The sequence below is a fragment of the Choloepus didactylus genome, chromosome 21, assembly GCF_015220235.1.
Source record: "Choloepus didactylus isolate mChoDid1 chromosome 21, mChoDid1.pri, whole genome shotgun sequence".
NCBI classification, from domain to species: domain Eukaryota; kingdom Metazoa; phylum Chordata; class Mammalia; order Pilosa; family Megalonychidae; genus Choloepus; species Choloepus didactylus.
In genome coordinates, this window is record NC_051327.1 from 25,592,159 (window position 1) to 25,611,586 (window position 19,428).

Consider the following 19,428-nt stretch of genomic DNA (forward strand, 5'->3'; position numbering starts at 1 on the left):
GCCCAGTGAGTTCAGTCCTGATGAAGACTCAGTGAACTCAGTCCTGATGAAGGCCTGGTGAATTTGTTCTCAATTTTTGCTGTAGGCCCTTTATGTCCTAGTTCTGCAAGTTAGGTGTTATTATTCTGATGTTATGGACCAGCAGACCAAGGCTGAGCTGGATTTGAACTTCAACCCGCTGACTCCAGAGCACATATAGAGTCTTCTGTGTGCCTGGCTTCTCTCCACTAGTTAGCACTCTTTGGTGCAGGCTTAGGTAGATGATGCCACTCATAACATACCCCGTGTCAGTGCTACACTGCAGCGCACAGCCAGCCCCTCCGGGGGAGGTACTTGCGAATCTCCTTCTTAGTGGATTCATGCTGGTAACAAGCCATCGACACTTTGTGTCCTAATTAGACACGTATCCTTTTAGCAGTACATTCTGCAAAACTGCCTGGAATTGGTAATAATGATAATTTCAGTAGTGTCTTCTTATCGACCACTGGTTTGCGCCAGTGTGCTGGGACCTGTGCAGTCTTCTCGTGGCCGCCCCGTGTGGTGGGTGCACTCCTCTTTCTGTTTTCTCCACGAGGAGTGGAGATTTGGAGAGTTTAAGGGATTTGTCCCTTAAACTCCCACCCACAGAGCTAGTAATGGGTGGTTAGAATTGTCTGACTTTGAATCTAAGCTGTTAGCTTTGCTCCCTCTTTATGCTTACTCATGGTTGGCAGAATCTGAAATGAGAACATTGCTAGATCCACTTTCTGGTGCCTTTTCTGTAATTCTTTTTACGTGGACCAAAATGCTGCTTTGTGTTGGATTCTCATGGAAAGTTCTTATCGGCAGCTCCTGGGAGGGCCGTCCCCTGAGTCACCTCCCTGCATTGCCCTGTGCTCCTGTTCGTTCTCTGAAATATTCTGATGGATTCTTGCACCACATTGAATGATCATGATGGGGGTTATTAATATTTTAAAAATTGGAGAACTATTATACATAGAAAAAAGTGGGTTTAATGAATGCATATAAAGAATCATAAAACAAACATCATTGTATTCTGAAGATAAGTAAAAGAAGTGTTCCTTTGAAAACACGTGACCCTCCTCGATTCCAGCCCATTACTCACCTGCTCACCCCACCTCTACCTGAAACCCAGATTCCACATCCTGGGCCCATCCTCCAGTGTTTCATCCATGGGAGTGTCAGTCCACCTGGAATGGACCTTGTTAGGCCAGCTGCATGTGTGATGATAAAAGTATCATGGAAAGCTGATGAAGAATTAACATCAAGAAAGCAGTGTTTCTGTGAAAAAACTGAATGCTTTGGGAAGTCTCAAAGGCAAATTGCTGTTGAATAAAGCATATGGATTATAAAATATTAGGAAATGATGTAAAATCCAGGTAGATTGCAGGTGTCTGCTTTAAAGAAGCAAACTCAAAATCATGGGTTATGGGTTGTGGATGTGGTTTATGCACGAAGCGTTTTGACAATGGTCATATGGTCTAACTTGCATTTTGAGATGGTCCCTGTGGTTGTTGCAAGTGAATGCTAGAAGGACTAGTACGAAATGAAGGGGGCGGATTCTGAGCCACCCTGAAAATCTGGGGGAGAGGTGGTGGCCAGGGTTGGGTCGTGGTAGAAGAGCCGAGCTGTCACTACAATGCATTTTAAGGGCAGATCTGATGGGATTTGCTGATGGATTAGAAGTGAGGTGAGGAGAAAGGTTTAGGGTTAAAGTTTTTGTCCTGGGCAATTGGAAGGAACCAATGAGATTCCGTTTCCTGAGGCGGAGAAGCTTTGGGAGGAAAGGTTTTGGAGAAGGAGGAAGATGAGGGGTTTGGTTTTGGGCACGTTGAGTTTCGGATGTTTCTTTGATACCTAAGAGATGTTGAGCAGGCAGATAGAAGAAGCATCTAGAATCAGAATCTGGAGTGTGTGCAGTTTGTGTTTAAAGCCATCTGATCTCATGGCTTTGAATCCACCTTGGGAAGAGAGAAGAGGTGGTGATGCTTGAGGGCGGGGTCCTGGGGGCTTCCCAGTGGGAAGCGAAGGAGACTGGGAAGGGGCTGTGTGTCCTGGGAGGTACACGAAGAACGTCTTTGAGGAGTGGGGAGCCATCCTTTATGCAGACGCTGCCCAGAGGTTGAGTGGAGAGGACCGAGATGTGATGGCTGGACCCAGTAGTGTGGAGGGCGCCGGTGAGCTTGCTGGGTGTTTCCGTGGAGAGGTCAGGAGCTAAAAGCCGGTGGGAGAGGTTTTCAGAGGAACTGGGTGGATTTGGAGACAGTGAGCATAGACAGCAGTGTCCACGAAAAGTTTGCTCTCCTGGAGGCGTTTTACCGCGTGGTAATTAAAGCCAAAACCCATCGACGAGCGTTCGTGTGTTTTTCCGAGGCAGTGGATTTGAGAAGCCTGTGCCTTGGTGGGCTTCGGTTCTCCCGCCAGGTGGGCAGTGTGCCTGGGTCCTCGGAGAATGATCACTGATGGTGGCAGAGGGCACACGGCCAGGGTTTGCTGGGCTGTTGGTGCCCACTCCTTTCCGTGGGTGAGAAGTGCCTGGGACACGTGCGAGTGGCAGCTGTCTGCGGCGTGGCCATGGTGTCAAGGACAGGTCCCGTGGCTCAGATGGTGAGATGGACAGGATGGTCCTGTCCAGTCCCCTGAACCCTGTGTCCCGTGGTCCCAGGACCCAGTTGGAGGCGCTGGCTTTCCTATTGCAGCAAGTCCGACTCCAGGACCCATGGTGTCAGAGCTGGGTCCAGCGGGTGCAGCTGCCTTCTGGAAGGTTCCACGTCAGAACCTGGCCCAGGTCTGGGCAGTTGTGCAGCGTGGATTAATTACTCCCTCTTTCTCAAGGAGACTGGGCTTTCTTCTCACATCCCGGTGTTATCTTAAGTCAGGCCTTAGGAACACACAGTCCTCCCCACCCCGGCCCCACCTTCCTAGATAGCTGTCAGGCGCTGAGGGGCACGCTGGTTTAGCCTGACAGCCTGTTGTGCGCAGTGCTTTGCAGTCCTGAATGCCCATTGTCCTTTAATATTTTAGCACCATTTCAGAAAGCTGTCTGATGTTTTCTGTTCCCGTTTTACATGCCTCTTGTTTCCTTTGTTGCAGACAACCCCTCCAGAAAGAGCCATCCAGCCTGGGCCGGGTTCCCTCCCATGGGTGGGACTCTGTGATGGTGCTTCATCCCCAGTGGGTTTGGACTGTGGTCCTGGGCCCTCTGGGTTTCTATTCTTTGGGAAGAAGAGTGCTGCAAGAGAGCTTGAGGTTTCCTGTTTGCTGCTGTTTCATTCATTTAAAGATTGGAGCCCCTGGATCTCATGTTTTCCAGACTCACTGGAAGTGGTGCTTTGGGCCCCATAGAGAGCCCTGGCATCTGCTGTCAGGAGCCTCAGGATAGCTGCTGCTTGGGTGGAACTTTGGCCTCAAAAATAATTTTGGGGTTTGACTCCCCACTAGCCCTCCTGCATTCCACCGGCAGCTGTGTTTGAGTCAAAATTTAGATGCAGATGGACAATCCCCCATTACAGCCCAGCAGTGAGAGTTAAAAAGGTTTAGCCGAAGCCAGCATTTTGAACGGCAGATGTGATGTCCTGGCATGGGCTCTGTGGGCACAGTCGCTTTCCAGTCACCCCCAGGTTAGTTTCCTGTGGCCCCCCGTGTGCCTTCCCCTTCAGTGCACGCTGTGGGGGCTGGCGAGTGGATGATCTGTGAGGGCTCTGTGTCCCCCGTGGCCTTTCCTCCCAGGTACAAGCACGAGCTAGTCCCCGAGCACCCGGTGAACCCCGGAGGAGCTGGAGGAGCAGCACCCACCCCCGGCAGGCTCTCCCCCGCAGAGGCCTCGGGCCTTGATGAGCTGTGAGGCACAGGCCTCGAGCTGGTGGCGGCTGCATGGCCCAGCAGCTCCCAGAGACTTGCTGAGACTGCCCTCCGCTCTCATTGGGAACTTAACAGCTGTGTGCTGCGCTCCCCCTCAGGATGGCGTCTGGATGCTGGTTCCTGGGCTCCCCACGCCCCGCTGTGCTCCCACGCCAGGCCTGGTTCCCCCGAGCCCGTGGGCCGGCTCCTGCAGCCCCGCAGCCCTCCTAGGCCCCGGCTGGGAGCATCCACCAGCGCCCCACATGCATCACACACTACGCGGGGTTCTTTTTCTTAATTTTTCTTTGATGTTATTTGTACACATGCAGGTAACATTGAATCCTTGTTATAAGAAATTCAAATAATACACGTAAAGCTAAAGGTTCGCCATCACTGCTCTCAGCCCCAACCCACGGCTGTCAATTTGGGGTGGATTTTTCTATAAATCAATGTGAATACCTTTTATGTCTTTTCCTTGTACTCGGATATACATAGTATGTGTATTTTGGGTACATAAATGGAGCCAGCGGTCTGCCTTTGAACCTTTCTCCGAGGGCCCTGGTCTCTGCGTTGCCTCATTTCTGCACTGGCCAAGGCCTGAGCAGGGGCCCCGCTCCCTGAAGGCCACCTGACTAAATGAACGAATGTCTTTACTTGTAGCCTTTGTGGCTGCTAGTCGGCGTCTCCTGGTGCCTGCCGCTTCCTGGCCCTCTGCGTGGGGGTCCGCACATGCCATGCTCCTCACGCTCTGACTAGTCGTGCTTGTCTTTGTGACTGAGCCTCAGGCCGTGTGTGCAGGAGGGCGTGTGGGGAAGGGGCACCTCCACCTGTGAGATGCCGCCGGATGGACACACGCACCTCTTGCTCCCTTGTGGTCTCCTCCTCAGCCAGAGAACACCAGGGAAGGTGGTGTCGGCTTCTGCAGCGGCTTGTGTTGTCCGTCCCGCATCCCTGTCCGCTGTGCAAACCCAGCCCTGGGTCGGTCGTCCTTTCCTGGCCTTGTCAAGCCTGGGGTGTCTGCAAGTGGCGTTCCCACCCCTGCTCACCTGTGTGAGGAGGAACGAGGCTGCGCTTTGGCTGCAAGGCCAGAACAGGTGACAAGATCCCCACGGTGGCCTCCCTGGGGAGGTTTGGGGAACAGCCTGCAGCACCCATCTGTGGCCTGGTTCACAGCTTCCACTGCTTAGAAATAGTTTCCTAAGAAATGACAGTTGAAAAAGCTTCCTAATAAGAAAATTATAGAAACTTTGAAAAATGAAGAAATTTGAGGAATCCACAACTGTAGCACAGCTATTGCTTGCTTTTGGATATTTTCTTCCTGTTCTTATCTCCACACAGATGTATTTTTAGTCTAGTTGCCTATAACCTTTTTTCCAAGTTTGCTTTCTCCTGTTTGCCTTTTATTTTAAATATTTTTCCGTGTCACTTACACTTTTTAGCAGCCTGCATGCGTGCCACACTGTAGAAAGCCGGGCCCGGGTTGGGTTCTGTAGCCTGGAGGAGGTGAGCCCAGCCCGGAGCCGGGCTGCCTGCGTGGCCTCACCCCCTGCCTCCAGCGCTGCACGACGTGTGTGCCGCCCTTCGGTGGGCACAGTGGCTCCCGCTTCCCACGGCTGCGAGGGTGACAGGAATGGCACACACAAAGTGCTTGGAATTCCAGCATCTCTTACCAGCCGGTGGAGGCTTAGCTGTTTATCGTGAGTTTTGCCGATCATGAAGAATGCTCCCGTGAACGGTGTGGGTAACTCCCTGGGGGTGTGACGAGGAGCCTGGCCATCGTGGCGCTGCTGTTATTATTTTGAAGATGTGTCATTTTATAGCAAATTTCCAAAGACTAGTAACCTTTTTCTTACACAGTAGCCAAAGCAGTCAATTTCAAGTGTCAGAATTTTCAGAGTTCCTGCGATGACATTTGTAGGTAAATCCCTCTGCCTTGTCTTCTAGGATTCATATTTTAGATTCGGACCAGACTCTGGAGCCTAATAGTTGTCCGTCAAATTGACAGAGAAGCTCAGAAAATGTTTTCTTTGTGAATGTACACTAGGTGGGTTTTTTGGTTGTTTCACTGCTTCGATTTTTCCCTCTCTATTTCTGCCAAAGGCGATTGGTGGTTGAAAGGGTGGCTGTGGGTGAGGGTCCCCAGATAGCTGGTTTGCAGACCCAGTGCTCACCTCCAGGGGCTTTGATGCAGGGGGTGGGGGTGGGCAGGAATTATCCCAGTCGGTTCTGGTCAGAAGGTCCACGGCTGCCTCCCGTGTGATGCTACACCTGCGAAGCCACCCCTGAAACCACACGTACCCCGTAGCCCCGACTGGAAAGGAGGACGCCCACGATGTGTTCCTGAGCCTTTTGCTGGCCCCCTCATTGCCTGGCATCTGTTTAATGGGCGAATAGTATCCCATACTGTGGCTGCGAGAAGTTGCTCACGTGCTTTCTGAGGTGGAGCTGTTTGTTTTTCCACACTGGAAGCAGTGCTATGGGGCACGGCCTGCTTGTGCTGTGTGGTGCCTGTCGCGGCTGCTCCCTCGGAACGAGTCCCTGCCAGGGCAGCGGCTGGGTCCGAGTGCACCGACCCCCTCTGCGTCCTTTTGCTTGGCTTCTTGCCTTGGATGAACGTCTTCCTCGATAGGGGCTGGGCAGCAGCCAAGGTAGCAAGATGCCGTGCTGGAGCACCAAGCCAGCACACATGGAGAGCACGCTCTGCTGGCCCCGGGCTGAGCCTGGCCCCCTGCAGCGCGGGCAGCAGTACCCCCGGGCCGGGGCTTCCTGCAGGTGGATGCACACGCATGTGTGCTCTCTTGGGTTCCTGGGCAGTAGAAGCATCTCGTTGACTTAGTAACGATGCCCCTTGAGTAAGTAACAGAAAAATACAGAACATCGAAAGCTCTCTGTAAAATGTTTCAGATAAATCTATCTTTTGGCTTAGAAGTATTTGCTTGTTAATTTACTTATTTATTTTTCTCTAGTAACTCCCTGTTCTGGTTTGCTAATGCTGCCGGAATGCAAAACACCAGAGATGGATTGGCTTTTATAAAAGGGGGTTTATTTGGTTACACAGTTACAGTCCTAAGGCCATAAAGTGTCCAAGGTAACGCATGAACAATCAGGTACCTTCACTGGAGGATGGCCAATGGTGTCTGGAAAACCTCTGTTAGCTGGGAAGGCACGTGACTGGCGTCTGCTCCAAAGTTCTGGTTTCAAAATGGCTTTCTCCCAGGACGTCCCTGTCTAGGCTGCAGTTCCTCAAAAATGTCACTCTTAGTTACACTTGAAGTATTTGTCCTCTCTCAGCTTCTCCGGAGCAAGAGTCTGCTTTCAACATCCGTCTTCAAACTGTCTCTCATCTGCAGCTCCTGTGCTTTCTTCAAAGTGTTCCTCTTGGCTGTAGTACCTCTTCACAATGTCACTCACAGCTGCATTGAGTTCCTTCTGTTTGTCAGCTCATTTATATGGCTCCACTGATCAAGGCCCACCCTGAATGGGTGGGGCCATGCCTCCATGGAAATAGCTCATCAGTTATCACCTACAGTTGGGTGGGGCGCATTTCCATGCAAACAACCTAATCCCAACTAATATGTCTGCCCCACAAGATTGCATCAAAGAATATGGCTTTTTCTGGGGGACATAATACATTCAAACCAGCACATTCCACCCCCTGGACCCCAGAAAAACATATTCTTTCCAAATACAAAATACATTCATCCCATCACAATATCACAAAAACTTTTTCTCATTTCAGTAACAATAGGTAAGTACGAGATCCCATCAAAATCAATTATAGGCGTGGTCAGTCCTAAGGCATAATTTTCCTTTAGCTATGGATCTGTGAACTTAGAACAAGTTATGTGCTTCCAATATACAAAGGAGGGACAGTCATAGGATAAACATTCCCATTGCCATAGGGAGAAACAGTAAGGAAAACAGGGTTTAAGGGATCAAAACAGTTCCTAAAACCTGCAGGACAGACTCCATTAGATTTCAAAGTCTGAGAGTCATTTACAGAACAACGTTGCATCCTTGGGGCTTGAGAGAGTGGGAGTCTAACCCTTCCAAAGGGCCTTTTCAGCAGCCCTTTCCTCTCCAAATGCTTGGGTGAGTGCTCCAACATATCCAGACATTGGGGAGACCACCTTCTCAGCCCCACCCTCCTCAAACATCGGGGCAGCACCCGGATTCCTTTCCATCTCTGGGGCACACGCTCAACCACTTCAGAACAGTGGGGTGGCAGCCAGTCTCTCCCCAATTCCCTGGGAATGTGCCCCACCCTCTTTGGGACCTGGGGTGGCAAAACTTCCAGAGCGTTGAGGCGGAAGACCCACTCTCGACCTCCGGGGCAAACTTACCCTTTCCATGCATGTGGGCCACTCCGCTCTCCCAGCCCAAGGCCTCTTGACTCCAGACCTCAACCTCCATGGCTCTGTCTTTGAAGAAATTTTTCCTTCAATTTGTTCCTTGTCGGTCTCCACCAGTCCCGACCGGCAACAGCTCTGTCTATAAAAATCTCACAGAAATTCTGTTGGCTTCACATGAAGCACACGGGGGTCAAAGCCATCAGACAATAGGACTTCCCACAAATCCTTTCTGCTTAACTCATTCTCCAATCTTGGCTTGTTCTGAAATGGTGGCTGGGTTCCATATTTGATTGCATCCTCATGTTGGACTGTCGCTTCTGGGGTTTCACCCCCTGGAAGCCCAGAGTTTTTCAGGCCATCAGTTTCTGGTTTCTTTGAAACCGAGTTCATTTCTCAGCTTATCTCTGTCCTCTTGCATTTTACTATAAGCTGCAAGTAAAAGCCAGGCTACATCCTTCACACATAGTCTGGAGATCTCCTCAGCTAAGTACTCCAGGTTGTTGCTTTCAAATTCTTCCTTCCTTCTGACACTAGGACTCAATTTTGCCAAATTCTCTGCCACTTTAAAACAAGGATTGCCTTTCTTCCAGTTTGCAACAACACATTCATCATTTCTGCTCAGGCCTCATCAGAAATATCTTTAGAGTCCATATTTCCACAGTCTCTTCAAAGCAGTTTAGGCCTTTTCTATCAAGCTCCTCACAATTCTTCCAGAATCCTTCCCTTATGCATTTAAAAAGTTCCAACACATTTGGTATTTGCAAACTGAGCAGCAAAAGCACCCCACTTCTTTGATACTAAAATCTGTTCTAGTTGGCTAATGGTGCTGGAATGCAAAACACCAGAGATGGATTGGCTCTTTTAAAGGGGGTTATTTGGTTACAAAGTTACAGTCTTAAGGCCATGAAGTGTCCAAGGAAAGTCATCAACAATACATTCAAACCGGCACACTCCCTGAGGTTGGAAAAGTTAGGAGGTTAGTTTCCTCCTAACTTTTAGTTTCTTAAAAAAGCCTTTTGCTAATACCTTCACTGGAGGATGGCCAATGGCATCCGGAAAACCTCTGTTAGCTGGGAAGGCCTGTGGCTGGTGTCTGCTCCAGAGTCTGGTTTCAAAATGGCTTTCTCCCAGGATGTTCCTCTCTAGGCTGCAGCTTCTCTCCAAAATGTCACTCTCAGTTGCTCTTGGGGCGTTTGTCCTTTCTTAGCTTCTTCAGAGCCAAAGTCTGCTTTCAACGGCCATCTTCAAACTGTCTCTCATCTGCAGCTCCTCTCTCAGTTCCTGTGCATTCTTCAAAGTGTCCCTCTTGGCTGTGGCTCCTCTTCAGAACGTCCCTCACAGCTGCACTGAGTTCCCTGTTTGTCAGCTCATTTATGTGGCTCCACTGATCAAGACCCACCATGAATGGGTGGGGCAATGCCTCCATGGAAATTATCCAATTAGAGTCACCCACAGTTGGGTGGGGCACATCTCCATGGAAACACTCAAAGAATCACAATCTAATCAAAACTGATACATCTGCCCACACAATATTACATCAGAGATAATGGTATTTGGGGGGACATAATACATTCAAACCGGCACACTCCCTGAGGTTGGAAAAGTTAGGAGGTTAGTTTCCTCCTAACTTTCAGTTTCTTAAAAAAGCCTTTTGTTAATAAGCATTATTTTCAACTTAGCTGTTTTCTAATTGGCAGAATCCGTTTATAATAACATAAAAAAATAAAATACCTGGGACCAAATTGAACAAAACAAGTGCAAGATTTGTCCACTAAAAGCTAAAAACATTGTTGAAGTAAATTAAAGAAGGCCTTCGTAGGTGTAAGGACATCCCATGTTCATGGATCAGAAGACTTAGTATTGTTAAGATTATTCTCCCCAAACTGATCTGCATATTCAGTGCAGTCTCACAAGCCCAGCCGGCTTTTTTTGCGGGGATTGACAAGCTGACCCAGAAGTTCATGTGGAGTTGCAGAGAACCCCGGATAGCCTGCACAGCCTGAAAAAGAACAAAGGTGGAGGATGTTTGCTTCCCAGTTTCAGGGATTGGGGGGATGGGGAGTTAATGGGGACAAAGTTTCTGTTGGGGGGATGGAAAAGTTTTGGTAATAGGTGGTGAAAGCTGTAGCACAGCATCATGAATGTAACTAATAGCACTGAATTGTTCATTTGAAAGTGATTGAAATGGAAATTATATGTTGTGTGTATGTTACTACAACAAAAATTGCAAAACAAACGAGAAAAAACCATAGAATCATACAACACAAAGAGCAAACCCTAATGTAAACTATGAAATTCAGTTAATACGTTTCTAATAATATTTGTTCATCAATTGTAACACTATTGCAAAATGTTAATAATTGTATGTGTATGTGGCAAGGCGTTTGTGGAACTTTGTACTTGCTGGTTAATTTTTCTGTAAATATAACTGCTCTAAAAAATAAAGTGTTTCATGTACATGAAAAGATGCTTGACATAAATAGCCATCAGGGAAATGCAAAGGAGAAGCTCAGTTTGATCCCACCAACACCCACCATGGCGGCTGGGCCGGAAGACAGGCCATAACAGGCGCTGGGAGGCTGTGGAGAGACTGGCACCCTCGTGTCCCGAGAATGCGAAGTGGCACGGCCACGCAGGACACCTGTTCTCACAAGGCCAAATGGGGTTCCCCTCTGACCCAGTCACCCTGCAGGTGCGTTCACTGGAATACTGAAGGCTTGTTCACCAAAAGCTTTTACTTGAGCGCTCACTGCAGCGTTCTTCATGTTAGCCAAAAGGCAGAAACACCTCAGGTGGTCATCAGGCAGTGAGTGGATAGGCAGAACGTGGCGTGTTCGTGTGGTGGAATGTCATTCAGCCATGAAAAGGAGTGAGATACACGCTGCAAGATGGGTGAACCTTGAAAACAGGAAAGACAGTAAAAGCCAGACAGAAAAGGCCCCTTATTGTATGATTCCATTTATAGAAATGTCCAGAACAGGCAAGTCCCAAGAGGTGTAAGGTGGGCAGTGGCGGCCAGTGGCTGGGGGGTGGGGAAGTGAGCAACTGGGTATACGGCTTCTTTTTTGGGGATGATGACAATGTTCTGGATTTAGATCATGGTGATGGTTGCACAACCTGTGTGTATTCTAAAAACCACTGACTTGAACACTTAAATGGGTGGCATTCATAGTATATACATTGTATCTCAATTTTAAAAATTAGAAAAATGACTGGGGCATGTTTGCTTGCGTCCTTTTGTCTTCTCTGTTCCATTTCGTTGATCTGTGTCTGCCGCTCTGCCAGCACCACGGGATTCATTACTAAATAGGGTGGTGCCTCCCCCCACTGGATCCTTTAAGATGGGGACCGGCTCTCCTCGCCCGTTGCCTTTCAGTGTTGGTTTTAAAACGGTCCTTTTTATATCTGTAAAAATCTGATAGGAATTCTGTTAAACCTGAATATCAAACTGGGAGAAATGGTAGCTTAACCATGTTGAGTCTTCCAATTTGTGAACATTGTGTATCTCTTTATTTAGGTTTTTCTTTTATCAGTGTTTTTTAGGTTCAGTATTCAAGTCCTTTTTGTTTTGTTAGACTTGCGCTTAAGTATTTCAATTTTGTGAGCAATTGTAAATGCTACTATATGTTGAGTTTTGGTACCTACCTGATTTTTATGTGTTTATCTTGTATCCTGTGACCATGTTGAAGTCACTTATTAGTTGTAGAACTGTTTTTGTAGATTCCTTGGGATTTTCAATTTAAACAATCTTGCCATCTGCAAATAAGGTCGGTTTTCTTTCTTTCTTTTCTTTTTTTCTTTTCAACCGTCCCTCTTTGTTCTCCTGCCGTGAGTGGAACTTGTGGAAATCGCAGCGCCGGTTGGACCAGGAGCGTGGGGTCAACCTCCGTGCCTAGCTCGTGATCACAGTGGGATGGTGGTTAGTCTTTCACCGTCAAGTATGATGGTAGCTTTAGGTATTTTCTAGATACTCTATCAAATCAAGGAAGCTCCCCTGTGTTCCTGTTTTTTCTCAGAGTTTGTATCATGAATGATTGTTGAATTTTTCAAAACTTTTTTCTGTATTGATCAGTATGATCGTATGCTTTTTATTTAACCTGTTACTACATTGTATTATGTTACTACATTGTATTATGTTGGTTTTTAATGTCCTTCTCATTTCACATCTCTGGAATAAACCCCGCTTGGTCATGGTGTATGATTCATTTTGTATATTGCTGAATTCTATTTGTAATATTTTGTTAAGGCTTTTGCATCTATATTCATGTTAAGGCTTTTGCATCTATATTAGTCTGTAGTTTTCTTTTTTTTGTTCTGTCTTTGTCTGGTTTGCAAATGTTTCCTCCCCTTCTACTTTCTGGAAGAAATTACATATAATTGGTATGAATTCTTCGTATGAAACTATGCCGGCTTGGCGATTTCTTTTGGGAGTGTTTTAAAATTACATACTCAATTGAAAAAGTAGTTACAGACCTATTCAGACTATTTTGCTTTGGATGAGTAGTGGAAGTTTGCATTTTTTGATGATTGGTACATTTAATCTTATGGTATCAGGTTTCTGTGTATCAGGTTTTTTGTAGCATCCTTTTAGGATCTGTAAAGATTTTCCCTGATTCATTGCTGACTTTGGTTATTTGTATCTTTTCTCTTTTTTGTTGTCAGTCTTTGTAGATCTTTAAAAAAAATCAGCTCTCTGTTTCATTGACATTCGCTGCTGTTCTGTTTTTATTTCATTGATTTCTGTTCTTTTTATTATGTCTTTCCTTCTGCTTGCTTTGGGTTCATTTTGATCTCCTTTTTCTAGGATCATGGGGTGGGAGCTTTAGATTATTGATTTTAGACTTCTCTTCTTTTCCAATCTATGCATTTTAGTGCTATAAATTTTCCTGTCTTTTCTGCTTTAGCTGTGTCCCATGAATTTTGACATATTGTATTTTCATTTTCATTCAAGTCAATGTTTTGGTTTTTTTTTTTTTTTCCTCTTGGGACTTTCGTTTTGACCCATGGATTATTTAGAATGGTGGTGTTTAGGTTTCACGTGCTTGGAGATTTTCTTATTATCTTTCTGATTTCTAGTTTGATTCCTTTTGGTAAGAGAACGTATTATTTTATTTGAACTCTTAAGTTTGTTCAGGTTTGTTTTGTGGTCTAGTTTGGTATGTTCCGTGGGCCCTTGGTGTGCTTTGCTGTTTGTTCTGGTTTGCTAATGCTGCCGGAGTGCAAAACACCAGAGACGGATTGGCTCTTATAAAAGGGGGTTTATTTGGTTACACAGTTACAGTCTTAAGGCCATAAAGTGTCCAAGGTAAGGCATCAACAGTCAGGCACCTTCACTGGACGATGGCCAATGGCGTCCGGAAAACCTCTATTAGCTGGGAAGGCACGTGGCTGGTATCTGCTCCAGAGTTCTGGTTTCAAAATGGTTTTCTCCGAGGATGTTCCTCTCTAGGCTGCAGTTCTTCAAAAATGTCACTCTTGGTTGCTCTTGGGGTGTTTGTTTCTCTCTTTTCTTCTCCAGAGCAAGAGTCTACTTTCAACGGCTGTATTCAAACTGTCTCTCATCTGCAGCTACTCACTCAGCTTCTGTGCATTCTTCCAATGTCCCTTTTGGCTGCAGCAAGCTCGCTCCTTCTGTCTGAGCTTATATAGTGCCCCAGTAAACTCATCAAGGCCCACGCTGAGTGGGTGGGGCCACACCTCCATGGAAACTATCCAGTCAGAGTTGTCACCAACAGTTGGGTGAGGCGCATCTCCATGGAAACAAAGAATTACAATGTAATCAACACTAATACGTCTGCCCATACAAGATTACATCAAAGATAATGGCGTTTTGGGGGACATAATACATTCAAACTGCACGCTGTTGTTGGGTGGTAATGGCTTATAAATGTTGATCAGATCCTGTTGGTTTAGATTTATGTTTGTATTCAATTTTTCCATATCCTCAATTATCAATTCTTGAGAGAGGGATGTTCAAGTCCCTGTTCCAGTTTGCTAAGCTGCCAGAATGCAAAATACCAGAAATGGATTGGCTTTTTCAACGGGGATTTATTAGTTCACAAATTTGCAGTTCCAAGGCAATGAAAACGTCCCAGTGAAGGCATCAACAGGGCGATACCTTCTCTGAAGACAGGCCACTGGCATCTGGGGCTCCTCTGTCACATGGGAAGATGCAGGGCCAGAGTCTGCTGGGCCTCTCCCGGGGTTAGCTTCTGGTTTCCCTGGCTTTGTCCAAAATGTCTCTGGACTTCTGTCTTGCATCTTTCTCACAGCTCCTGTGTGCCCTTGCTTATTTCTCCCAGGGTGTTTCTCTCTAAGCATCTGGAGGTCCTCTCTTAGCTTCTCTGGGGCCAGCTCTGGATTTCATCTCTTAGTTTCTCTCCTGGTTCTGGTTTCAACGGCTGTCTCCAGAATATCTCTGGGTGTTTTCTCTTTAAGCATCTCTGAGCTTCTTTCTCTCTGTGATCTCTCTTAAGGACTCCAGTAAACTGAGACCCACCTTGAATGGAAGGGGTCACATCCCCATGGAAATAATCTAATCAAAAGGTCTCACCTACACTTGGGTGGGTCACATCTCCATGGAAACAACCTAATCAAAAGATCCCACTCACAATAAGTCTGTACCCACAAGTGTGGGTTAAAAGAACATGACTCTTCTGGGGGACATAATAGATTCAAACCAGCACAGTCTCCAACTACAGTTAGGGATTTGTCTGTTTTTCTTTTTGGTTCAGTTTCCTTAATGCAATCTTGTAGGGGCAGACTAGTTAATCTTTTGATTAGGGTGGAACCTTTTGATTGAGTGTTTCCATGGAGATGTGACTCACACAGCTGTAGGTAAGACCTTTGATTGCTTTATTTCCATGGAGATGTGACCCCGCCCATCCAGGTTGGGCCTTGATTAGTTCACTGGAGTCCTTCAGAGAGCTCAAGAGCCAACACAGATACTGACACTTAGAGACTGTTGGAGATGCTAAGCTAAGAGATGAAGCCCAGAGTTTGCCCTGGGAGAAACAAACAAGGATGCACAGGACCTGAGAGAGAGAAGACAAGAGAGACAGAAGCCCAGAGACTTTTTGGAGGAAGTGTTCTTCCAAGTGTCCCTCTGGGCTGCAGCAGGCTCGCTCCTTCTGTCTGAGCTTATCTAGTGCCCCAGTGAACTCATCAAGGCCCACGCTGAGTGGGCACGGCCACGCCTCCATGGGAACCAGCCAGCCAGGGTCATCACCCACAGCGGGGTGGGGCACATCTCCATGGAAACACTCAAAGAATTACAATCTAATCAATAGTAATATATCTGCCCACATAAGATTGCATCAAAGACAGTGGCGTTTTGGGGGACATAATACATTCAAACTGGCACAATGTGCATGTTTTATTTGACTGTGTGTGTCTTACCACAATCTGTTGGTATCGTCATTTTACCACTTCACATGAAGTACAGAAACTTCATACTTCATGTACCTGTGAACCTCCCCTTATGTAACTGTTCTCTTCCCCATTTATAATATCACTGCCTTAAATATTTCCAGTACATCCATTTTGAGTTCACCAGACACTGTTATTTAATGCTTCCACCATGAAACTTCAGTTAAAGCATTCAAGAGGGTAAGATGAGTGCATTGTATTTATCCATATTTTTGCTTGTTGTGTTCTTTCTTTCCTGACGTTCCAAGGTTCCCTCTTTTCTCTTTTCTTTTTCTTGTATAGCAGGCTTTCTCTATCCATTCTTTTAGGATAGGTCTGTTGGCGACAGGTTCTCTTGGTTTTCCTTCAACTGGGAATCACTTGACTTTCTCAAGGACAGTTTCTCTGGATGTGAGAGTCTCGGTTGACGGAAAACTGATGTTTTCTCTGGTCTCCGTGGTTTCTGATAAGAAATCTCTTGTCATTTAAATTGTGTTTCCTCTACAGGTCAGGTGTCTTTTTCCTCTCACCACCGTCAGCATTTTAGCTTTGCTCTTAGTTCTGAGAAGTTTGGCCGTGATGTGTCTTGGTGTGGATTTCTTTAGTTTATCATGCTTGGTGTTTACTCAGCCTTTTTTTTTTTTCTTCCATTTTTAATGTGGAATATATTTAACATAACATTTCCTATTTCAGCTTTTTTAATATGTAGGTTCCTGTCTTGCTAAATTTTGGATATTTTCAGGTATGATTCTTTGGTTACTTTCCCAGCCTGCCCTCTTTTTCCTCTCTTTCCATGAATTTAGGTCCTTTGTTGTAATCCTACAGCTTCCTGAGGCTCTATTCTCATTTTTCCAGTTTTTTTTTTTTTCTTGATGGAATTGGGCAATTTCTGTTTTTCTATCTTCCGGTTTGTGGCTTCTTTCCTCTTTCCCTTCCATTTTGCTGCTGAGTCTACCCATTTAGTGTTTTTTATTTTTATTTTGGGCATTGCATTTTCAATTCCCAAGTCTCCATTTGTTCTTATTTACATCTTCTGTTTCTTTGCTGAGACTTTTTTTTTTTTTTTTCAGTTTTTTCAAGTGTGTTCTAATTTCTTAAATGTGGATGCATTTCTAGGTTGCCTTCTTTAGACTTTTCATCAGATAATTTGAAGATCTCTTTCATCTCGGTGTTGGCATCTATTGATTTTTCTCTTTCCTTTCAGTTTGAGATCTTCCTGATTCTTGCTATGGCAAGTGATTTTGTAAATTGAAACTGCACATTTTGCGCATTACTTACGAATCTTTGGATTTTCTTTGAACCATCTGCTTCCGCTGCTTACTCTGATGCTGCTGCAGCGGGCGAAGGGGGCTTGTCGTCTCTCCCCTCCTGGACGGCCCCCCTTGGCATCCGAGGGAGTTTCCTCATTTCTGCTGGGCCGGGCTGGGAGCTCTGTCTCCCCCCGCGCCTCCACTGATGCCTCCTCGCCTGGGGGCAAGTGTGCGTCCTCACTGCCCCCTGCCGTGTTCTTTCCTGAGCCTCCTGTGGGGGAGGCCAGGGCCTTGTCACAGCCTGGCCAGGGCAGCAGGCTCTGCTTCCCGCTTGGCCTTGGCTGCTCTGGAGATGGGGTGTAGGGTGGTTATGTCCGGAAGTTCTCTGCCAGGTGACCCCTTCCTGGGCCTTTGCTCAGAGGGAGCAGAGCAGAGGGGGCTGGGGGAGGGTCTTCAGGGTTCCTGGTGTCCTCAGCTCCAAGTTTGGGGTCCCAGGAGCTCGCCCCTGTGTCCGTCCTCAGACCCAAGGCCCCCAGCTGGTGCCCTGTCCCTCCCCTTTGGGGTTTCTGGCTGTCATGTGGAGTTATGAGGAAAGAACTCCTGCTTCCCCTCTGTGGAGGCTGAGGTCCAGGGGCTGTGTTAGGAATCTGCAAGAGCCCCGGGCTGGCGGCACTCTGTGTCTTGATGGGGGATGTACAAGCTGTGCACATTGTCAGCACTGTTTGAACTGCCCCTTTAAAGTGCGAGGTACGTGCATTTCGCTCATGTGCCTGCACCCCAGGGAAACTTGTAACGCGACCCCCGAAGCTTTAGGGCAGGAGCAACCCTTGAGAGTGTTGTCAGTGAGTTGATTTCAGGCCTCAGACCTGATGGTTAGAAGAGGCAACCTCGGAGGCCGTCTGGATCCAGGTGATTGATAGGCTAATAGTGACACTCATTCATTCCTGGAATAAATATTAAGGGTCTGAACATTTTCTAACATTGAAGATATTGTTGTGAACCAAAGAAAATCCCTGCTTTCCTGGAGAGTCGTGGGGAAGCAGACAAGGAACAGATAAACATGTAATTATGAAGGTTGGTAAATGCTAGCGGGAAAAGAAGTTTACACACACAAATATAAGACGGGTGACACGGGCTGTTGATCAGGGACGCCCCCTTTAAGAAAGTGAGTTTTTCCGAGATGTGGTATTTTAAGAAAGTGATAACTGTGGGAATCCCTGGAGGAGAAACTACAAGCAGAGGATTAACCTGTGCAGAGGTTTGGGAGTGAACAAGGTCAATGTTCAGACGACAGAGAGAAGGTTGGCGTGGGGCTTGTGGGGGACAAGGTGGAGTCGAACAGCCTGCCGAGTCGGCTCACGTGGAACCTGCCACTTGTTTTGGCTCTGAGCAGGGGAGCGATAGGATCTGGTTTCGGTGAGGAGAGGAAACAGTTTTTGAGCACCTTCTCTGCACCAGGCACTTGGCAGGTGCTTTTTAACTTAGTCATTTCTTCTGCCTGGTGGTGCTGCTTGGTATGTGCCGCCCCGTTTTTCCGGGGGAAAGGGAACCAGAGCTCATGAAGCAGTGTGCCCGGTGGGCCACAACCAGGGGCCGTGGTCGCAGCCCTGCTCTCATCGAGCCCAGAGCCCACAGTCATCCTTCTTCACCAGGCTGCCCTGACGGGGGGTCTGAGTCATGAGCTCGTGCTGCTCCACCCTTGGTTCTGGCCTCCATTTCCTGTGCAGAGCGAGGGCCAGCTCAGGGAACGAACGACCCGAGTCTGTGTTCTTTGCCCCACAGCACTCCAGAAGACCTTTCCAGATTCATCGTTGAGCTGCAGCAGAGAGAGCTTGCCCTGCAGGAGAAGAACAGCTCCCTCACCAGCAGGTGAGCCATGAAGCCAGGGAGAGCGAGTGTGCGACGTGCGTGCAATGGAACCAGGGGAGAGCAAGTGTGCGATGTGTGTCCAGTGGAGCAGGGAGAGAATGCAATGTGTGTAACGGAGCCAGGAGAGAGAGAATGTGCAACGTGTGTGCAGTGGAGTGTGACATGTGCCTGGAGTCAGGGGAGAGTGAGTGTGCGACGTGTGTGCCTTGGAGCCGGGGAGACCAAGTGTGCAACGTTTGTGCCATGGAGCTGGGGGAGAGCAAGTGTGTGCGATGCGGGTGTCATGGAGCCGGAGGAGAGTTGAGTGTTTCTGACGCGTGTGCAATGGAGCTGGGGGAGAGTGTGCGACATGTACTGTGGAGAGCCAGGGCAGAGCAAGGGTGTGTGTGAAGCATATGCCATGGAGAGCTGGGGGAGAGTGAGCATGTGTGCGACGTGTGTGCCATGGAGTGGGGGAGAGCGGGAATGTGTGTGTGTGATATGGAAAGCCTGGGGGAACGAGTGTGTGTGCGAAGCATAGACTGGAGCCGGGGAGAGTGAATGTGTGTGCAACAGGTGTGCCATGGAGAGCCAGGTGGAACGAGCATGTGTGCTCTGCATGTGCCATGGAGAGCTGCGGGAGAGCAGGTGTGCGTGCGACGTCATGGAGTGGGGGAGAGCGAGCGTGTGTGTAAATTGTGTGCAGTGGAGTGGGGGGAGAATGAGTGTGT

The 19,428-nt window shown here is 47.5% G+C and overlaps 1 protein-coding gene across 6 annotated transcripts in view; it reads left to right on the forward strand.

Annotated features, from left to right (window-relative positions):
* Window positions 1-19,428, forward strand: part of MAD1L1 (mitotic arrest deficient 1 like 1) — a 248,881-nt gene that overhangs the window by 43,172 nt on the left and 186,281 nt on the right. For 5 of the 6 annotated variants that reach the window (XM_037815397.1, XM_037815398.1, XM_037815400.1 and 2 more), the window contains exon 10: window positions 18,632-18,718. The exons of the other annotated variant lie outside the window; for it this stretch is intronic. In XM_037815397.1, the coding sequence (XP_037671325.1) occupies window positions 18,632-18,718 (87 nt within the window). The remainder of the gene's footprint in view (window positions 1-18,631; window positions 18,719-19,428) is intronic. 6 annotated transcript variants of the gene reach the window in all.